The sequence below is a fragment of the Tupaia chinensis genome, unplaced genomic scaffold (assembly GCF_000334495.1).
Source record: "Tupaia chinensis unplaced genomic scaffold, TupChi_1.0 Scaffold148470_1, whole genome shotgun sequence".
NCBI classification, from domain to species: domain Eukaryota; kingdom Metazoa; phylum Chordata; class Mammalia; order Scandentia; family Tupaiidae; genus Tupaia; species Tupaia belangeri.
The window spans coordinates 230,256-253,326 of record NW_006208319.1 but is presented as its reverse complement, the minus strand read 5'-3'; the positions used below and the strand labels follow the sequence as shown (position 1 = coordinate 253,326).

At 44.1% G+C, this 23,071-nt stretch overlaps 1 protein-coding gene across 2 annotated transcripts in view; it reads right to left on the bottom strand.

Moving 5' to 3' along the window:
• TRAM2 (translocation associated membrane protein 2) overlaps positions 1-23,071 on the bottom strand; it is a 94,671-nt gene that overhangs the window by 19,528 nt on the left and 52,072 nt on the right. For both annotated transcript variants that reach the window (XM_006170435.2, XM_006170436.2), the window contains 2 exons: positions 1,274-1,383; positions 685-801 (listed from right to left, as the gene is read on the bottom strand). In XM_006170435.2, coding sequence (XP_006170497.1) covers positions 685-801; positions 1,274-1,383 — 227 coding nt within the window. The remainder of the gene's footprint in view (positions 1-684; positions 802-1,273; positions 1,384-23,071) is intronic.

Here is a 23,071-nt window from a genome sequence, read left to right as displayed (position 1 = left end):
GGGGTGGGGGTAGCGGGCTCCTCACTCGTTCAATGACTCTAGTGAGCACATGCACCCTATGGCAAAAACCTTGAAAATAAATAAATAAATAAAAAGGAAAGGAAAGAAGTAGAGAAACAGTCTGGTCCGCAAGCACTGGTGGGAACAGCACTGACTCTCACAGGCTCTGACGTGTGGACAGGGTGATGCTAGCATGCCTATAGGAGGCCACTGCAGGAAAATGAAAAGGACGTCGCGCCTGAACCCAGATCTCCAAGCCCAAGCCATCCCTGCCACCTCACAACCATGTGACCATGGGTGTGCTGTAAAATCTGAGCTTGGGACTCTTCAATCTATGAAATGAACCCCAGGGTGAACATTCCATTCATCTCACGGGATAGTGCCATAGAAGGGCCTGTAAAGCAGTACATGGCACCAATTCTGTAATATCACATAATAGTTATAACAAGTGTTCCCTTTCGGATGAGCTGACTCTCCAGCTATAAAACGGCATCTGTCCCACTTGGCCTCTCAGGGCAATACAATGAGGACACGAAAAGTTTCAGTTCTAAGAATCCAAGAAGGGTCTAAGGAACGTGTTTCTTACTCTTCTTCCCCACTGAGCCCATCATTCTATTAGCAATCCAAGGAGCAGCTGCCTCCAGGCCTGGGCTCCCACCCCTCCGCAGCCCGAGGCCCACTCACCGTCACCACCACGTAGAAGCACCATATCACTGAGCTGAGATGAAAGACGACCAGCTGTCCAGATTCGTTGAACTTGCTGTGTTTGACTTTGGAGAGATGAAGCCGTTTGCTGATTTTCTAAAGAGAGGAAATCCTGCCTATCAATATACGAGTGCATCCATGCTGGGAGGTTTTAACCTCCCATGTTCTCTCCACAAAGGGGTTGAACATCATTAGAAGTCTGAGGCTGGTCATGATCCAAATTATTTAGTGTAGGCCTACTGTGTGCACACAGTGCTGAGGAGCACGGTTAACGCCTTTAGCCTACACCTAAAGAAAACTTCCTCAATCATGCTACATATAACAAACCCACAGGACACTGCCTCATCATATGACAGACAGCTTTCTTCCCATGTTCTGAATAAACTGCTGTCCTGTGTGTTGATTAAAGAAGGGTGTGAGAGGGGACAGAGACCAAAGTGTGGTGAGAGAAATCCAGGCCACAGGACCAACCAGAGGATGCAGATTAGAGGACAAATGGATTCAGAGTGCAGTTTCCTCCAGGGCAACCTCCCTGTCTCTGACTGCAGAATCTACACACACCACTTACGTCTAAAATGTACTCCTGGACCACGGCATGTAAGATGATGGTGATGAAGATGTAGAACAAGATTGTGACCAGGTCCTTCGGGCCGTAGTGGTAGTGCACGGTCTCGCTGTCTGTGGAGGTAAGAAGAGGCCTATCAGCATCCCCAGAGAAAAGAAATGCTCTGGGATCCCAAACTAAAAAGAACATGCCATCCAGTGTCACCCACTGGACTCAGAAGAAAGCATCCGCCCCACAATCCCACCCAGTATCTAGAGGTGGCCCTCAGGAATATGCCAATGGGGAGGTTGAAGGAGAACCAAGCAAGGCCACACTGTGATGACAGCACGTCCCCTGAGTATGGGCAAGGGAGCACAGTGGGTAGGAGCCAGGCGTGGGAGATAGCCACTCTCCTTCACTGGCTTCAGCGCTCCCTGGCTGTGCGACCATGGGTCAGTGACTCATCTCTGTGTGCCTCAATTTCCCCCTGTAAGATGGGACCGTAGTTATGCCACACTGAAGAAGCACAGAATGGGAGTTGGGCATGTGGACTCAAATGCCAGACTGCCTGAGTGTGAATGCAGCTTTGTCCTTTACTTCCACTGTGACCTTGGAGCCCCTCTGGGTGACCTTTCTGCAGCTCAGTTTCCTCATCTGTAAAATGAAGGTAACAGTTTCTGCATCATAGGCTTATTTGAGAATTAGATGAATCAATCCACGCAAAGTACTTAGTACAGTGTCTGGCACACAGTAGGTGCTGTATGCAGGGGCCTTCAAAAAGTTCATGGAAATACATATTATGGAAAATCTATGCATGGATTCAATTTTTTTTTTCACCAAAATAAACCCAAACTGAAGTTCCTTTTTCTCATGAATTTTTTGGAGTCCCCTCAATTATGTATTTGCTATTATTTTTGTTGTTATTGGGCTACTAGGAGGATTAAATAAGATAATTTGTAGGCGAGATGCTTAGCCTGGTGCCTGTAACTTATAATAAGCATGCAATAAATGGTGGCTTATTAAAATACCACTTAATGTGGTAGTAAGTTAGACAGAATCCAGATATAGAAATCTTCTCACCCTCTGCTCATCCATGGACAGAGAAATATATCCCTGTCCTAGTTAACAGGTTGGAGGGCTGCAGGATCCTGGCGAACAGTTGCCTGCATCCTGCTGCTCTGGAAACCCACCATCCCCCACACAGACACACTGGCTGCCTCTCCAGCTGTGCGGCCCGCACCCTGAGTCACACACACATGAGTCATCTCCTCGCTGAGATGCAGTTACCAGAAGGTAGGCCAGGCTCGGTTTGTTCCAGGGTGGCCTGGGAATGAAGTCAAGCTGATTGGGACTCTACGGGTAACAACTCATAACCTCAGCCACCCAAGACTGGAAGGTGACAGTCAGAGGAGGCAAAGGGGTGAGAGGTGGTGGCAAAAAAAAAAACAGAAAGAACATGAACTTTAAAATCAGACAAACTTGTTTCCTCTCACTCCTCCTTTCCCCAAAGACCTACTCTGGGAGAGGCACTAGGCTGACTATTAAAATACGGGGATGAGAAGACACTGCACTGAGGCCATCAGGTAGTGTGTTGGTTAAGGTGATAGACGCCCACTTGGGCGACCATGGTTCAAGTCCCGTACCTGACAGCTTATTTTCTGTTTCTGTTTCTCTCTCTGTGTCTGTTTCTGGTCAAAATTAAAATAATAATAATAAATAAAATTAAGTAAATAATTCTTTAAAAAAAAGAGAAGACACTGCACTGCCCCGGTACTAAGCACAGTCCAGCAGGAGACTGACAAACAAACAGATGATTAAGGTAACGCTATGGCAGGCTGGTGCTGCCCAGAGGTGAACACGTGAGTCTCCCAAACAAGGGCCCAGTTCCCTGCTTCTCAGCAGGAGGTAAGGAGGACGGTTAGGGTAAATGGGATGAGAACTTGGGAACAAGCAGAGTGGTCGTGTCAGGTGGGTAGCACCTTAGGCAGGGGAAGAGGCACCTGCAAAGGAGTCTGGGGACAGAGCAGGTGAGGAATGAGGCTACCGTGAATGGCCCTGGGAGCCATGTGAAAGGGTGTGGACTTTGTCCTGAAGGCAATGTTGGAGATATTGAAGAACTCCAATTAAACAGTTGGACAATGATGAAATCTGTGTTTACAAAGTTTACTCTGGCCACAGTGAACATGCAACATGCCTGGAGGTACAGACACTAGCTGGGAAGCTGCCCCGTGACCCAGGTAAGGAACCACAGGGACCTGAGCGAGGCAGGAGGAGTGAGAGGAAGGGAGGGAGGAGGACTTGGTGACTGACTCCCTACCAAGGGGCTGAGATCGGGGAGCAAGAGGCAGGCAATGAGGACTGAAGAGAAGACACCGAAGCCGAGGGAGAAGAGACCAACATGATTCAGACCCTGGTCTGTGCCACACCATCTGTGGAGCTGGGGTTACACTTGCCCTACCTTCTCCATAAGGAAGGACCCATGGATACTAAGTAGATGGCAGCACAACTGAAACTACAAAAGAGCTGGACACACAGGAAGTTGTATCAAGACCATCATTATTAGGCAAAACAGGATCTATACTCAATCAAGCACAGTCTAAAATTAGGAAGTAACAACTATCTAGACTTTGGATTACTCTTTATTTTTAATTTTCCAGAGAACACACATGCTCACCAGAGAGAGAGAGAGAGAGAGAGAGAGGGAAAGTGAGAAAGCACTCCCCATAGGAACTGGTGAGCATGTGGTCGCACTGTAATCCTTTGACCTCTTTGTCTTCCTCCTTTTGAAATTCTGGGTACACAGGTACAGATGCCCAGAGTATATTTCAGGTCTCCAGGTCTGAGACTCAAACTGCCAGAGGGCCATGTGGGATCCAGTCACCATAACCATCAAACCAGAGACTGGCCCTGGATTATCCATTTTAAAGTCTTCTGGGGGCCACTTGCTATTCTTTACCCCAACTACTATGCTTACAAAGAAATGCAACCAGAGCCTTAAATTCTTGATGCAGGATGAATGCATAAATAAGCACATGCTTGGGTTTCTCTGCTGTTGACAGCTGCATGCATGATCAGCTAACGAACCATGCTCAGCGGTCTCCACTGGGTGCTGGGAAAACAGCAGAAAGCAAGGTGAGCATGGCCCTTGCCTCTGGGAGCTTAGTAGACAGGCAAACACCAAATCCTCACATACTTAAAAACCTCATGTACTTAGGAACTGCTTCTCTCTCGCTGTTTCGCTTGCTCGTGGAAGAAATCATGCATAGGTGTTCAGCTGACATACATGCTCAGGACATACACCCGGGGTGTGCAGAGAGCTGGGACATGAACGTGGGACCTTCCTACATAGCCTCAGTATCATGGAGCCCTGTGCCACTGAAGTTGACCTTTCTTCCTACTTTATTTTTTTTATTTTTAAAAATTATTCACTTAACGAACCAGCAGATGGTGCAATGGTTATGTTGCTGGACTCCCACATAGTTGACAGCGGTTCGAGTACCAGAACCAGTAGCTTTAAACTCGCGCTGGGCACATGTGCATGCATGTCCAAGATCCTGAGAGGAGAATAGAGAAGGGACTGAAGCATGGCCATCACAGAAAGTGTGATTTCTCACTTTCTATCTCTGTCTCTCTGGCAAGCACACACACCCCATAGCAAAAATGTCTCTCAAAAAATACATACATATTCACTTAATATTACTTATTATTAATTCATTAGAGAGAGAGAGAAAGTGAGAAAGCAAGCCACCAGGTCTGGGACTCAAACCAGGTGGGAATCCAGTCAGACATGTGGGAGTATAGTGCTATAACCACCACGCCATCTGCTGGCCCTCCTTCCTACCTTAGACTAGGGTAGAAAAAGCAAATTGGTTTGCCTCTTTCCTCTTTTCACAGTGCTACAGATGTTGGAACTTTGTGTTCTTCTAGACAGCTATAAGCAAACTAATAACTGATGCTTTTTAAACAAATTAAAAAAAATTTTTTTTTTAATTTTAGTTTTTGCTATAAGGCATGTGTGCTAGCCAGAGAGAGACAGAGACAGAGAGAGGGAGAGATGGCCACACCACAATCTCTTCTCCTCCATTCTCCTCGGTTTTGGGCACAAACACACATATACCCAGAGTAATTTTCAAACTGTGGACTTGGCCATGTGGGGATCAGCTGCCTTAATCTCCACACCACCTGCTGGCCCTCTTTTTAAATTTTTGGTCGCCCATTACTTTTGATAAAAATCTCATTACCCAAATTAGATTTCCTTCTTCTTACGCATTGGCTCTGTTTTGCAGGGGCTCTCAAAAAGAATGGTAGTATTTTGGCAGTAACCAAAGAGGTGACTCTGACCTTGAGTCTCAGTAAAATGTCTACAGGGACCAGGTGGGTAACACAAATACAAAAATAAAGTGTCTTAAGATAAATCTTTTCAACACAGAGGCTTGCTGAATTAAGCAGATGATATTTTTCCCTTCTACAAAGAAATATCCTTTCAGATCCTTTCAGTTGCTTTTCTTTAAACATACTGCCCTCTTAGTCTCTTTCACATCTCTATGTTGAGTGAAAAACAAATTTCAGAAATACTCACTTTTCTTTTAATCTTCAAAGAAATACAACACTTAAAACTAGGATAAGTGGCAACTGACAGCCTCAGTGACAGGGACACATTAGAACAAAGTGGAGACTGCGGAAAATGCATGCTCTGTTTATAGGTGCCTCGAAGAAGACAAAGTTCCAACCTCCACAGCTCATCCCATTGGGGCAAGAGAGGTGATGGGGATGCTGCTTATTGGCCACTGTGGCTGCACGAAGGGTGTAGCCCAGAGTGGCCAGTTTCCCGATAATGTATTTTTAAAGCAGAGCGAGAGAGAGATCTTTACATGAAATCATCCGATTTAAAAGTGCTGGTGACTAACTCTAAAAATTTCAAAACAGTTGTAAGTGTCCAAACCAAAGTGGCCAAAGAAAACACATCTGCAGAATAACTCTGACCATGGGCCACTGATTTGCAACCTTTGGCCCAGCTTTATTGTCTCTTCTCTTCAAATTTGCCATGGAGAGTGTTCACTCACTGGAGAGGACAGGGAGACAGAGAGAAATGGAAAGCAAGACCATGGGGAATGGTCACACTGCAATCCCTTCTCCGGTTCTCTCCTTTGGGGATTTTGGGCATGAATGCACTCACACCTGGCATGAGTCTCAAGTCATTGGGTGAGGACTTGAATTACACAGTCGGTCATGTGGGATCCAGCCATCTTAACCAACACACCACAGGCTGGTCCCCAACTACTTTTTAACATGAATATTCTATGAGTTGTCTTTCTACCTATCCCCATGAAGTATGTCAATATACTTTAGTATATGAATTAATCCAACTTTGGAAGAAAGCACTTTCAATAATAACCTTCCCACTGTGGATGGATGATAGGTTATCCCATCACCCATCAAAAGTATTACTTGCTTTCCTCCCACTTTATCATTTTTTAAAGGTTTTTGTCACAGGGTGTATGCGCTCACTGAAGAGAGACGGTGATAGGAAAAGTGAGAAATTTCCCTCTTGGGGGATGGCCACACTGTAATCCCTTCTCCATTTTCCTCTTGGGATTTTGGGCATGCATGCACACACGCACAGCATGATTTTCAAACCGCCAGGTCCAGGAATTGAACTGTGGCCAGCCAACCATGTGGGAGTCTAGCCCCTTAACCACTACGCCACCTGCTGGCTCCTGCTCCCAGTTTTAAAAGAGAGTTAAAAATTATCAATAATAGCCCTAGTTGTTTTGACAACCTATGCAGGCAGGTGTCCCTTTGGGAATAACATTCTCCCTGACCCCCTTTGTGTCTAAGGGATGACTAAGAGATACTCTCTTGTTTCCTTCTAGAAACAAGGTGAGCAGCTTCTTCTGCCTGCCTTTGTACTTTCCAATCTCATCCAAATCCTATGGGCAGTCTCCGACCTCCTCCTTGTGACCTGAGTTCTTGTCCACTTGTTTTGCTCTCCCATCTACTTTTCAGATCTCATCAGAGTCTGGGCATCTGCCCCCAAAGCTTCTTCCTCTCTAAAAAACTGGTTGCTTAGAGAGTGTCTCTGTACTCTGCAGACCTTTCTCTCTCCCTGTAATCCCCACAAAAAGGGATTTCTAAAATTGACTTCTATTGGTTTCTTTGCTGACAGACAACTCTGTTTTCACATTATTTTGAATCTTTTATACTAGATGTAAATTCAGAACTTAGAGATGAAAAAACTACCATAAACAAAATAAAGAAGCAAATGACCACCTACAGACAATATTTACTATTTGGATCAGAGACAAAGGGCTAATCTTCCTAATATGTAAAAAGCTCCTAGAACTTAAGAATAAATTATTTTAAAAATCCAGCAGAAAGATAAACAAAGGATGGGAACGGACAATTGACAGAAAAAAAAGAAATACAGATGGCTCTTATACATTTAAAAAGACGCTCAGCCTTTCACAGGAAAGAAATGCAAATTAAAACTATACTGAGAAACCATTTCTTACCTATCCGTTTGGCAAAAATCCAAAGCTTGACAATACCCTCTTCCTGAGAGTGTGGGAAGACAGACCCTCTCACATGCCACCAGTTAGAATGCAAAATGGTGCCACCTCTTCGGAGGGCACTTTAGCAACTTCTCCTGAGATTACAAGGCGTCGACCCTTTGACTCAGAAATCCCCCTTCTGGGAATATAGACCATAGCTAGGACCTGATACAATCAAAACGACATGTGTACGAGGTGATGCATGATGGCAACGTTTTCAACAGTAAACCAATGGAAACGACCCAACCTGTTTCCTTCTATGGGAATTAGCAAGTAAACTGCAGTTGTAATATACCAGGTTAGTCGGAGTGTGGCCGTGGACCAACAGCATCGACATCATCCCATGGGCTCAGACTTGCAGACCCTTGGGCCCCACTCCAGGCTACTGGGCTGGAAACTCAGAGTAAGGGGCCAGGACTCTGTTTAACATCTCCAGGTGATTCTGACTCAGCTACAATGTAAGACGTTCTGATGTACACAATGGAGATGTTTTTAAAATTCAGATGGCAGTGAGATTAGGAACAGGTAAAGCTAATCCGGGGACTCAGAATCAGAGCGGTGGCTATGTGGGAGGCAGTACTGACTGGAAGAGGCGCGAGGAGGCTGAGAATGCGGTGTCTTGATGTAGGTGATGGACACGTGGGTGTATACATATGTAAAAAACTATCTTGATATACTCCTAAGATGCACACTACACTGCATGTGTTACATACTGCAATCAAATTTCTGAAAAGAAAAAAGACAACTTTTCTACGAATTGATAAATGATATTCAGAATATATTATTTAGTGGGAAAAAAGACGGTACGGAAGAAAATACATAGCACCTCACCTTCAGTAAGAAAAGTGGGAAAAGACACATATGTACTTGTAATATATGCATAAAGCAACTCTGGAAGGCCAGATAAGGAATTCTGGAAAAGTAACAGGAAACAACAGCAACTGCCCACAGGGGAGGGGGTGTGAAAGGAAGGGGGAGGACGGGTGGGAACAAGACGCTCGCTCTGCGCCTTTTTGTACAGATTTATATTTGAACCATCTGAGTGTATTTTCTATTTGAAAAATAATTTTAAAAATAAATCGACCTCCAAACTCTTCCTTCCTTGTATAAATAAAATTGAACAGTGGATCTTCTCTACCTCACTTTTATTTCCCTTGGGGCCTAGATCGGGCATGAAAGACCTTAAGCTCATTTCTGGAGCTGTATCTTACCTCTCAGGTGATGCGGGGGTCTCTCTGCCTCAGTTACCCCTTCTGGACAATGGGATAAAACCATCTACCTTTTCTCACAGGCTTTAAGAATAAAATGGCTAGCTGACTTATAGACTATAAAGTGCTATGCAAATAGATGAGACCATTATGACTTTTTTGTTTTTTTTGGAAAGGTTTTGCTATAGGGCGTGTGCGCTCACCAGAAAGACAGAGAGACAGAGAGACAGAAAATGAGAAATCACCCCCCCCCCCAGGGGGATGGCCACACCACAACCCCTTCTCCTCCATTCTCCTCTTGGGATCTTGGGCACGCACATGCGCCTGGTGTGAGTTCCAGGACTCGAACTGCTGTCAACTACATGGGAGTCTAGCGACACAGCCATTACATCAACTGCTGGTCCCCATTATGACTGTTTAACAGAAAGAATCAGCAGCTAAAGGAGTGGTTACTGTGTAACACCAAAAAATAAAAAATAAAAATAAAAAAAATAAAAAACAAAAAACAAAACTCCCATTGGGGTATTCATTTAGGATACTCACCAGATGCTCATTCATCAGCCCTTTATTGAGCAACTGCTCTGTGCCATGCACTGTACTGAGTGTGTCTTGTATGTGACATCATTTACTCCTGACAGTAATCCTGATCATCCCTGCTCACCAGTGTGGCAGCTGAGCTCAGAGGCAAACAGTAACTGTGCCCCCAGGTCAGCAATTAGTGGTAGGGGCAGGACTCAACCTACTGCCAGTGGCAGAGGCTAAGGCCATTGCCTCTGCACCAGACCTCTCTGCTTCCTGACTCCCACTTCGGATCACTCAGAGGGTGTATTCATGAAACCTTGGAGGCCTGCCCTGCTCATGAGGTGGCAGGGAAGAGAAGGGCTTAGGGCACACAGCCTCAAAGGGCAGCATTCCAACCTCCACCCTGTCTCCCAGGCTGCCGGGCTACTCCCTTCTTTGTCCCCCCAACCTGGAAGATATGGCCAGGGGCATTTAATCTACAAGTACCATCATGCACATGTGCAGACATACACACACACATATGCATGATGTTACGGGTTGAACTGTGCCCTCCTCAACATTCCCAAACATTGTAGAAGCCTGAACCCCAGTACCTTGGAATGTGATCTTACTTGGAGGTAGGGTCTTTACAGAGATGCAAGTTAAAAAAGAGGTTCATAGGGCGGGACCTGTTCCAGGGTGACTGGTGTCCTTATGAAAAGGGGAAAGTTGGACGTATACAGAATGAGAATGAGGTGAAGAAACACAGAGAGAAAAAGCCACCCACAAGCCAGGGAGAGAGGCCTAGAAAAAATCCTTCCCTCCTGGCCCTCACAAAGAGCCAACCCTGCTGACACCTTGATTTTCATCCTGCAGCCTCTAAAACTGTGAAACAATACATTTCTGTTGTTTAAGTGACCAAGTTTGTAGTACTTTGCTATAGAGGCACTAGGAAACACACACATACACACACACACACACACACATCAGGGTGCCCCAAAGGATTAAAGATCTAGCTACCAGATCCTCAGATTTACCATTTGCTTTGGAATATAATTTCCTCCAGTTTTATAGTAAGGCTGGAAGACCAATACTTTTCTGGTATAAAAAGATATAGCAAAGATGAGAGAAGAGTTAGAAGGAATTTGGTAAGAAAGCTCCGGCTCCCGAAGTGATCTCTGGGTGCACCATTACTTTGTATAAGGCTGTAACCCTCCTGGTGGTGTTCAAGAAATATTAAAGAATCCCTAGGTGCCAGACACACTACGGATCATGCTGCAGTTCACAAAGCTACACCTTCTAAATGCAACACTCCCTAGACATGATGTATGTATTCAGAGCCACATGTGAAAAATGCTTACAGCTAGGGCACAGCCTGAATTTTCTCTTTCTTTTAATAATTATTTATTTAAATTTATGCGTTGTTATTTCTTCTGACCAGAAAGAGAAACAGAGAGTGAGAAAGGAAAAGTGAGAGAGCCAGTCACCAGATCCAGGACATGAACCAGTCAGCCATGAGTGAGTCCAGTCCCTTAACCATGCCGCCTGCAGGTCTCATGAACTTTTTTTAATCTATAGTTTATTGAAAACCATTAAAAAAAAATACTCAAGGATCACATCAACAACCAAAACTTTAAAACTAAGCCTTTTAAAAACTTGGTGATAAATAATAATTTTGGGGACCAGCAGATGGCATAATGGCTATGTCACTGGACTCCCATGTAGTCGACCGTGGTTTGAGTCCCAGACCCAGTGGCTTAAACTCACACTGGGCACATGTGCATGTGTGCCCTAGATTTCTCACTACCTCTCTCTCTGTCTCTCTCTGTCGTTCTGGCAAGCGCATGCGCCCTAGAGCAAAAACTTCTCCAAAAATAATAATAATAATAATAATTTCAACAAACCCATTGTTAGGTTAAGGGCAAACATTTTGGGCAAGAACAATTGATGCGAAAAATAATTATCCTGGCTAGATAGGAGAAAAAAAGATCTGATCGAGAGAAATGGGAAGGTAAAGATCAAGAAAAATGTGGGATGTGGCCCAGGTCAGAGGATGTGTGGCAAGGATGAGAAAGAGCAAGATGACTGTGGGGACGCAGGACAGTGGGGCAGCAGTGAAATGTGATGCTCCACGAGGCAGAAGGTTCTGGGCTGAATACTTCAGGAGCATGTGTGCCCCTGACCCAGCACTGACTGAAGGCGGTGGAGGGACCGCAGTGTGGGAACCCTGTTGGGTGTGTTCTTTGGTGCATGCAAGAAACTACGGAAGAGAGAGAGAGAGAGGGAGGTTTCTTAAAAATTAAAAAGATAATTGGGCCAGCCAGTGGTGCAGTGTTTAAGGCAGCTGGAGCCCATGTGGCCGGCTGTGCAGCTCAAGTCCCAGACCTAGTGGCTTGAAAAACATGCCGGGTGCATGTAGCTGTGCACCCAAATTCCCCAAAGGAGAACGGGGCTGCAATCTCTTTTTCCTTCTCTCTCTCTCTCTCTCTCTCTCTCTCTCTCTCTCAAGTGCACACTCCCTATAGTAAATTTAAAAACAAAAAAAAAGATTCACCGGGAGAAGACTCGGCAGTAAAGGGAGCTCGAAGCAGCAGTTCAAAGTTGCCGCTGCCCCAGCAGATCCCAGGCTTCAGGCTGGTTAATGATTAGCCACAGTAATCAAGTGACTCTGCTTATTTAAACTCCAGAAGTGCCACAATGGACGGGGTAAATTCTGTAGGCTGTAACTGGGAACCGAAGGAGACCCTCCTAAGTTGTGTGGATGCATTCAATGTGGGAAAATTCATCGAGCTAAACATGTATGATTTGTCTGCCTTTCTGCACAATCGTTATACGGAGTAAGTATATTAACTGGGTCAGAGGCGCCCCATTCTTTCTGGCCAACCAATAAGGCCAGGGACATTAGAGGTTCTGATTTATTTTTTCTCTTATTCATCCAGACAGGACCTCAGGGCCAGATTGATCCTGGTGGCTGTTTGACCCAACAGGGCCAGGCCAGAGTCAGGTCTCTGTTTTCCTGTTGAGTTCCTGCTATTCTTACTGCTCCATTTGGCAAACCCAGCCTTTCAAAAGGTTTTCTAGGCTGTGATGCTGCATGGGGTCTGAGCAATCCAGACCTTCCTTTGCTTTTACTGGTTCATTTTTGGGAACATCAGTAAACTCCCTGAGCCTCAATCCTCTTGGCTGTAAAAGGCTAACTCCAGGGTAGATGTGTCTCAAGTCTCCTCCAACTCATATGAGCCTCAGGTCTGGGGTAGCTTTCATCTGTAACTAAGCATAGCTGCTATCTCCAGAGCCACTCCTGCCCACCTGTCTCTCCCCTTTTTTGTCCCCTGTGAGCTCATCTTACACAGAGGGACTCAGTTTGACATGTGATGCCAATCTTTTAAGTATATGATACAAGCAAGAGACAACACTAATACCAGCAGATACCAGCAGTCCGCCAAGGGAACAAGAGACAAGCTGAGCCCTGGACAAAGGCCTTTGGCTGAATGGGGCTTTAAAACCATCTGTCTGAGGTTGTTTGTACAGGTAGCTTGTCTGTTCCTAGAAGGGCTGTGAGAACAATGGCCAAGCTATGGTATAGGAGGTTCCTGGCTTTTCATCTCTAGTTGTAAAATGCAACACAACAGATGGTAGCAATAAAACCAAGACAGGGAACAGATCTTTGTCACCTTTGATCACTGCAACATAAATGCTTCTCTTGAAAAACTCCCTCAACCTTGGCCTTTTTTGAGAGAGCAAAGAGAGGCTCAGGAACATTGCAGCTACCACGACTCCACATCCATCATCTTGTAAACATGTCCATGCCTTCCCAGGGAGCTGCAGTCCTCACTGGAAGGCCCATCTCTCCCAAATCTCCCAACACTACACAGTTATAGAAAAACCAAAATGAAGAGGACAGAAAGATATAAATGAGTTACTGAATTTAGTGGGTTTCCCTATCTTACCTTTGAGGTTAGACACATAGGATTATTTGAAAGCCTAACTGGAGATTCTGACCCACATAACTCAGAGCTGTGATTCTCAAACTTGAATGGGCACAAGAGCCATCTGAGGATCTTGTTCAAATGTGGAATCTGATGCCGAAGGTCTGGATGGGTCTGAGTGTCTGCACTTATAACAAACTCCCAGGTGATGCTGACGGTGCTGCTCTATGCACACTTGGAGTGTCGAGCACCTAACAGGATGTCTAAGGCTTCCTGTCTAGGAAGTGACCAGTACTCTTGGTTTTGCAGACGCAGGATGGAGACGCAGATGCTAAGTGGTTTGCCTGAGACAATTCCGCAAATCAGTGGCACAACCCAACTCTGTAAATAAGTTGCCTAGCCTACTGGGGCTCACATGTTCTTGATGAGAAGGAAAGTCAGCAGGCTTTGAATATCTGCCTGTGAGAAGAATCACCCTTCTATTATTTTCTGACCATTTACAGTCTATGCATTTCTGACCATACTTTATGGTATTTTAATCAGAAAGAAAACTCAGAATATCTAATGGTAAAACCAGAAACCCAACATTTTATTCCTCTCCAGAGCTGGACATGGTGTATGGCTGCCAGATAAAATAATGACAGTCAGTTAAATTTCACATATATCCCAGTAAATAATCTTCTAGTATAATTATGTCCCATACGTAATTTGGGATATACTTATACTGAAAAAAAAATTCATTGTTTCTCTAAAATTCAAATTTAAGGGTCGGCAGGTGGCGTGGTGGCTAAGGGCACTGAACTCCCACATGGCTGACCGTGGTGCAAGTCCTGGACCTGGTGGCTTGCTTTCTTTCTCATTCCCTCTCTCTTACTCTGTCCCTCTCTAGTCAAATTAAAGTAAATAAATAAATAAGGTTGAATAAAACAATTCTTTTTTAAAAATTTAAAAAATAAAATTCAAATTTAACTGATAGTCCTGGATTTTTATTTGATTAGTCTGGCAACCCTAACAGGTTGGTAAGTGGGAATAAAGAAAGCGGGGAATTTGGTAAAAAAGGACATTTCCTTCTTCATCACTGTTGACCATAAAGGAAACCACAAGGACACCAGCAAGGCAGGCACTCTATCAGGACCTGCAGAATTATCGTTATAATTACTGTGTTCATCTCTTGGAATGGAGCTGAGTTCTCTTAACTAGTTGATTACAATGCAGCAAAATTATAAAGCTGGAGCTGGCATGACAGGTTGAACTGTGCACCCCACATCCGTATGTTGATATACTAACTCCCAGCATGTTAGAATGGAATTTATTCGGAAATAGCATCTTTGCAGATGTAATTAGTAAAATGAGGTCATAGTGGACTAGGATGGGCTCCTAATCCAGTAACTATGTCCTTGTAAAAAAATGGAAATAGAGACACAGGGACGAACATGCACACAGAGAATGCCACGTGAAGACCGGCACGGTGCTGCCTCAAGTCAAGGAACTAGTGGCAACAAGAAGCCTGGGATAGATCTTTGCCTAGGACGCTCAGAAGAAAGCATGGCCCTCCTCACAGCCTGATCTTGGACTTCGGACCTCCAGAACTGTGGGACAACCGATTTCTGTTGTTTAGGCCGTTCTGTTTGCAGTACTTTTGTTACAACAACCCTCAGAAACTAATACTTGGAGCTGGTTAAAAGGGACTAGAGAAGAAGAGGGAGTCCCTGCAAACAGAGCAGTCAAGGAAAAGTCTCTTCAACATTACTTTATAGCTACTTTCCTGAGAGTTTGGAAACCCTGGCCAAGGGAAGACACAGGGATGTAGAAATGACAGACTACTTTGTAAGATGACAGCTACTGTCCTACTAAAATTCAGTTTTAAACATTGAGCAGAGCAAATTATGCTTTTTTTTTCTTTCTTTCTTTCTCCCCCCCCCCAAAGGGCATGTGTGCTCATAGGAGAGAGACAGAGAAAGTCAGAGAGAGGGAAAGTGAGAAATCACCCCCCAGGGGGAAAAGAAATTGGGCCCAGCCAGTGGTGCAGTGTTTAAGGCAGCTGGAGCCCATGTGGCCGGCTGTGCAGCTCAAGTCCCAGACCTAGTGGCTTGAAAAACATGCCGGGTGCATGTAGCTGTGCACCCAAATTCCCCAAAGGAGAACGGGGCTGCAATCTCATTTTCCTTCTCTCTCTCTCTCTCTCTCTCTCTCTCTCTCTCTCAAGTGCACACTCCCTATAGTAAATTTAAAAACAAAAAAAAAGATTCACCGGGAGAAGACTCGGCAGTAAAGGGAGCTCGAAGCAGCAGTTCAAAGTTGCCGCTGCCCCAGCAGATCCCAGGCTTCAGGCTGGTTAATGATTAGCCACAGTAATCCAGTGACTCTGCTTATTTAAACTCCAGAAGTGCCACAATGGACGGGGTAAATTCTGTAGGCTGTAACTGGGAACCGAAGGAGACCCTCCTAAGTTGTGTGGATGCATTCAATGTGGGAAAATTCATCGAGCTAAACATGTATGATTTGTCTGCCTTTCTGCACAATCGTTATACGGAGTAAGTATATTAACTGGGTCAGAGGCGCCCCATTCTTTCTGGCCAACCAATAAGGCCAGGGACATTAGAGGTTCTGATTTATTTTTTCTCTTATTCATCCAGACAGGACCTCAGGGCCAGATTGATCCTGGTGGCTGTTTGACCCAACAGGGCCAGGCCAGAGTCAGGTCTCTGTTTTCCTGTTGAGTTCCTGCTATTCTTACTGCTCCATTTGGCAAACCCAGCCTTTCAAAAGGTTTTCTAGGCTGTGATGCTGCATGGGGTCTGAGCAATCCAGACCTTCCTTTGCTTTTACTGGTTCATTTTTGGGAACATCAGTAAACTCCCTGAGCCTCAATCCTCTTGGCTGTAAAAGGCTAACTCCAGGGTAGATGTGTCTCAAGTCTCCTCCAACTCATATGAGCCTCAGGTCTGGGGTAGCTTTCATCTGTAACTAAGCATAGCTGCTATCTCCAGAGCCACTCCTGCCCACCTGTCTCTCCCCTTTTTTGTCCCCTGTGAGCTCATCTTACACAGAGGGACTCAGTTTGACATGTGATGCCAATCTTTTAAGTATATGATACAAGCAAGAGACAACACTAATACCAGCAGATACCAGCAGTCCGCCAAGGGAACAAGAGACAAGCTGAGCCCTGGACAAAGGCCTTTGGCTGAATGGGGCTTTAAAACCATCTGTCTGAGGTTGTTTGTACAGGTAGCTTGTCTGTTCCTAGAAGGGCTGTGAGAACAATGGCCAAGCTATGGTATAGGAGGTTCCTGGCTTTTCATCTCTAGTTGTAAAATGCAACACAACAGATGGTAGCAATAAAACCAAGACAGGGAACAGATCTTTGTCACCTTTGATCACTGCAACATAAATGCTTCTCTTGAAAAACTCCCTCAACCTTGGCCTTTTTTGAGAGAGCAAAGAGAGGCTCAGGAACATTGCAGCTACCACGACTCCACATCCATCATCTTGTAAACATGTCCATGCCTTCCCAGGGAGCTGCAGTCCTCACTGGAAGGCCCATCTCTCCCAAATCTCCCAACACTACACAGTTATAGAAAAACCAAAATGAAGAGGACAGAAAGATATAAATGAGTTACTGAATTTAGTGGGTTTCCCTATCTTACCTTTGAGGTTAGACACATAGGATTATTTGAAAGCCTAACTGGAGATTCTGACCCACATAACTCAGAGCTGTGATTCTCAAACTTGAATGGGCACAAGAGCCATCTGAGGATCTTGTTCAAATGTGGAATCTGATGCCGAAGGTCTGGATGGGTCTGAGTGTCTGCACTTATAACAAACTCCCAGGTGATGCTGACGGTGCTGCTCTATGCACACTTGGAGTGTCGAGCACCTAACAGGATGTCTAAGGCTTCCTGTCTAGGAAGTGACCAGTACTCTTGGTTTTGCAGACGCAGGATGGAGACGCAGATGCTAAGTGGTTTGCCTGAGACAATTCCGCAAATCAGTGGCACAACCCAACTCTGTAAATAAGTTGCCTAGCCTACTGGGGCTCACATGTTCTTGATGAGAAGGAAAGTCAGCAGGCTTTGAATATCTGCCTGTGAGAAGAATCACCCTTCTATTATTTTCTGACCATTTACAGTCTATGCATTTCTGACCATACTTTATGGTATTTTAATCAGAAAGAAAACTCAGAATATCTAATGGTAAAACCAGAAACCCAACATTTTATTCCTCTCCAGAGCTGGACATGGTGTATGGCTGCCAGATAAAATAATGACAGTCAGTTAAATTTCACATATATCCCAGTAAATAATCTTCTAGTATAATTATGTCCCATACGTAATTTGGGATATACTTATACTGAAAAAAAAATTCATTGTTTCTCTAAAATTCAAATTTAAGGGTCGGCAGGTGGCGTGGTGGCTAAGGGCACTGAACTCCCACATGGCTGACCGTGGTGCAAGTCCTGGACCTGGTGGCTTGCTTTCTTTCTCATTCCCTCTCTCTTACTCTGTCCCTCTCTAGTCAAATTAAAGTAAATAAATAAATAAGGTTGAATAAAACAATTCTTTTTTAAAAATTTAAAAAATAAAATTCAAATTTAACTGATAGTCCTGGATTTTTATTTGATTAGTCTGGCAACCCTAACAGGTTGGTAAGTGGGAATAAAGAAAGCGGGGAATTTGGTAAAAAAGGACATTTCCTTCTTCATCACTGTTGACCATAAAGGAAACCACAAGGACACCAGCAAGGCAGGCACTCTATCAGGACCTGCAGAATTATCGTTATAATTACTGTGTTCATCTCTTGGAATGGAGCTGAGTTCTCTTAACTAGTTGATTACAATGCAGCAAAATTATAAAGCTGGAGCTGGCATGACAGGTTGAACTGTGCACCCCACATCCGTATGTTGATATACTAACTCCCAGCATGTTAGAATGGAATTTATTCGGAAATAGCATCTTTGCAGATGTAATTAGTAAAATGAGGTCATAGTGGACTAGGATGGGCTCCTAATCCAGTAACTATGTCCTTGTAAAAAAATGGAAATAGAGACACAGGGACGAACATGCACACAGAGAATGCCACGTGAAGACCGGCACGGTGCTGCCTCAAGTCAAGGAACTAGTGGCAACAAGAAGCCTGGGATAGATCTTTGCCTAGGACGCTCAGAAGAAAGCATGGCCCTCCTCACAGCCTGATCTTGGACTTCGGACCTCCAGAACTGTGGGACAACCGATTTCTGTTGTTTAGGCCGTTCTGTTTGCAGTACTTTTGTTACAACAACCCTCAGAAACTAATACTTGGAGCTGGTTAAAAGGGACTAGAGAAGAAGAGGGAGTCCCTGCAAACAGAGCAGTCAAGGAAAAGTCTCTTCAACATTACTTTATAGCTACTTTCCTGAGAGTTTGGAAACCCTGGCCAAGGGAAGACACAGGGATGTAGAAATGACAGACTACTTTGTAAGATGACAGCTACTGTCCTACTAAAATTCAGTTTTAAACATTGAGCAGAGCAAATTATGCTTTTTTTTTCTTTCTTTCTTTCTCCCCCCCCCCAAAGGGCATGTGTGCTCATAGGAGAGAGACAGAGAAAGTCAGAGAGAGGGAAAGTGAGAAATCACCCCCCAGGGGGATGGCCATGCAGCAATCCCTTCTTCTCCACTGTCCTCCTGGGATTTTGAGCACGCGCACACACACACACACGCACACGCACACACGCACACGCACACACATGCCCAGTGTGATTTTCAAGCCACCTGGTCCAGAATTCGAACTACAGTCAGGCATGTGAGAGTCCAGCACCTTAACCACCACACCATTTGCTGGCCCCCTCATACTCTTAAAAGGAGAAACCTTAGAAGTCAGAATTTACCCTGGTTATAAAAAAAAAAAAAAAAAAAGTTGCATTTCCAAGTGTAGAATACAATCTAAAGAGATTTGGAGGTAGGTTTTAAAAATCACAACCTTAACAGACCTGCTATTGTAAAGTGTTTTTTTCCCACGAGAAGTTTCCTTTCCTTGGGTTCCTACACATTAAACATTACCATATTGGGTTGGTGATTAAGGAGCTCAAAACAAAACTAAGCAGGCTATTCTGATTTCATTGTTTCTCTTGATTATTTGCTTGTCATATTTCAAATAGCCCCAAATGGCAAGATTTAACAAAAGATGGGCTATTTACCAATACTTTATCTTCTTTTTCTAAAGTAACTAAAACCCCTCAACCTGGCATGGGTTTTAATGTCCCTTCACCTTTACCCAGACCTGCTGTGAGCCTGGAGGAGGATTCCAAGGGCAGGATTTAAGAGACCCACCCTGGAAAAATGCCAACCCCGCTGGCTCCAATCTTGCTGGCCTACACTCAGGTACTGGCCCACGCCAGGGTGTTTCTCGCTTGAGGGCCTTCACACATGCTGATCCCCACGCCTGGATTGTTCCTTCTGCCCAGACCCCTGTCTATACCCCCAACACGCACTCACATGTGCAGCTCCAAATATCAGCTTCTCAGAAACATCTAGCATCACCGATTCATTATTCCTTATTATAACCTTGAATATTTCCTTCACAGAGCTACGGCAACTATAAGGATTGCTTACTTGCTTATTACCTATCTCTCTCTAATAAATGGAAAGCTTCATGAAGTCAGAGATCAGACCGGTTTTTGAAAATGACATCCAGGGCCTGACCCATAATAGGCTCATGAATGTTAGTCTAAATCGATCAATTAATTAAACAAAAGACAGCATGATATGACAGACAGTGGCAGTGAGAAGCTTTGTGGCGAGAGGCTCTGAGTTTGGCCCTGAAGCACACACTCTAGGCTTCTCATCCTGGCCGTGAGAGCGTGCTTGAGAATATCACTTGTTCACTAGTCTCACTGGGAAAGTTTCAGACTCAGAAATCTATTCTCTGATCATGACTGGGCTAAACAGATAGGCCCTTCCTATGACAAAAGGATGCCGGGTTCCCTGAATATCAACTGGTCCCTGGTACAATACTTTCTCATGGCAAATTACTAAACAGCATTGGGTTATAAACGGGTCCCCACATAAATTCAATTTAGGAAGAAACGTAATGAAAACTCCAGCAATAATATTTGATAACTGGTTATCTCTTTGTAAATGAATAAACTGGCACTTTGACATTAAAAAAAAAAAAAAGCCTGTTTTTGGAGAGGTTTTTGCTATAAGGCGTGTGCATTCGCCAGACAGACAGAGAGACAGAAAGCGAGAAATTACTCCCCAGGGGGATGGCCACGCCGCAATCCCTTCTCCTCCATTCTCCTCTCGGGATCTTGGGCACGCACGCACACGCGCCTGGCGTGAGCTTTAAGCCACCGGGTCTGGGACGCGAACCACAGTCGACTACGTGCAAGTCCAGCGACATAGCCATTATGCTAACTGCTGGTCCCCTAGCCTGTGTATTTTATATTTACTGGAAAACTAAAAAGAACAAGATTTATGGGTCACAAACACTACGCAGAGGGTTAATTTGGCAATACATATTTAAAACTCTTAAAATGTGTATATCGCTTATCCTAGAAATTTAAGTAATACAAATTTATCCTAAAAAAATTCATAAACAAATTAAAAAATTTAGTCACAAAAATGTTCAGTGGGGGACCAGCAGGTGGCCTGATAATTAAGATACTGGATACTCACAAGGTCAATGCAGTTTGAGTCCCGGACCTGGCAGCCTGAAAATCAGGCAGGGCGTGTATACATGTGTGCCCAGAATCCCAAGAGGAGAATGGAGGAGAAGGGATTGTGGCATGGTCATCCCCCCCTTGGGAGAGAGGTGATTTCTCACTTTCCCTCTCTCTATCTCTCTTCAGCAAGCACACATACCCTATGCAAAAACATTAAAAAAAAAAAATGTTCAGAGGGAACCAGGAACCAGGCTGTGACACAGTGAGGTGGATTAGATAATATGTGATAAACTTTATTTAAAAATACTCAGCAGCTTTTTAAATGTCTCATGAAAGGAATAATAATTAATGTAGAAAAAGTTTCATTGCACCCTAATTTATGAATCAATACCCATATGTTTTCAGTATAGTTTTTGCTGGATACTGGTATTATGTGTAATTTTTACCTTATGTTTTTCTGCTTTTTATCATTCTTCTCTAAAAGTTAAGTATTGTTCACATAAGTGTATTTTGAAAAGGATGTCTATTTAAAAATGAAAAATATGTTTATTTAAAAATAAATTTTGGGACCAGAAGTTGCATAATGGCTATGTTGCTGGGCTTCCAGGTAGTCGAGCATGGTTCGAGTCCTGAACCCAGTGGCTTAAACTCACACCGGGTGCATGTGCGTGCAAGTGACCAAGATCCTGAGAGGAAAACGGAGGAGAAGGGATTGTGGCGTGGCCATCCACCCGGGGGGTGATTTCTCGCTTTCTGTCTCTCTGTCTTTCTGGCAAGCACATGTGCCCTATAGCAAAAATCGCTCCAGAAGAGGATTCCTCATGGCTCCTGCAAACTAGTCATTTCAGAGGACAGGAAAAAATAAAGATTTTCTGCTGATAATTCAGCCTCCAGCAAACAAAGCTAGTGTGATTGAACTTCAAGAATCCGAAAGAAACACACCATCCATCAGATGACAAGAAATCACTGTAGGGCCACAAGAAATAAGGGAAAGCAAGAAAATACCTCTCCTCCAAGGGTAAAGAATAACTCCTCTTCATCCACAAGCAGTTCAATGCAAATCATGGAAATGTCTGATAAAGAATTTAGAACATGGGAACCAGCAGTTAGCATAATGGCTATGTCGCTGGATTCCCACGTAATCGACTATGGTTCGCGTCCTGGACCCGGTGCCTTAGAACTCACACCGGGCGCATGTTCATGCATGCCTAAGATCCCGAGAGGAGAATGGAACCTCTCAAAAAAATAATAATTTAGAACATTCATAATGGCGTAGCTAACAGAGATGGAAGAGAAGAGAGACAATGAACTGCTAAAGAGAAAGGAGAAAGAAATTGAAGAGTTCCAGGAGGTGAGGAAATTCTTGCAAGATCTAAAAGAGGAATAACATGCTTTACAAAAGAGTCAAACAGAACTGTTAGAGATGAAGTCTATAATACAGGAAGTCAAAATCTCCCTTGAAAGTATTAAAAGCAAATTAGATCATACAGAAAATAGAATCTCAGGCAAAGAAGAGAAAATGGCTGGCCTAGAAAAATCCACCACGAAGCTGAGAAAATGGCACAAAAATTTGAGAATATATGAGAAGTACTAGATACCATCAAATGTCCAAACATCTGGATAATTGGCATTCCAGAAGGTGAAGAGACCCATAAGGGCATTGATAATCTATTCCATGAAATCCTGCAAGAAAACTTTCCAAACCTAGAGAGGCATTCAAAGATCCAGTCCCAGGAAATACAAAGGACTCCAAATAGAATCAACCCAAGAAGATCTTCTCCAAGACACATTATAGCCAGGTTGACCAAAACCACTGACAAAGACAAGATACTAAGATTGGCAAGAGAAAAACATCAAGTTACCTACAAAGGACATTCCATCAGACTAACAGCAGATCTCTCATAGGAAACAATGCGAGCAAGGAAAGAATGGGAAAATATATTCCAAGTGTTAAGAGAGAAGCAATTTCAGCCAAGAATACTGTACCTGGCA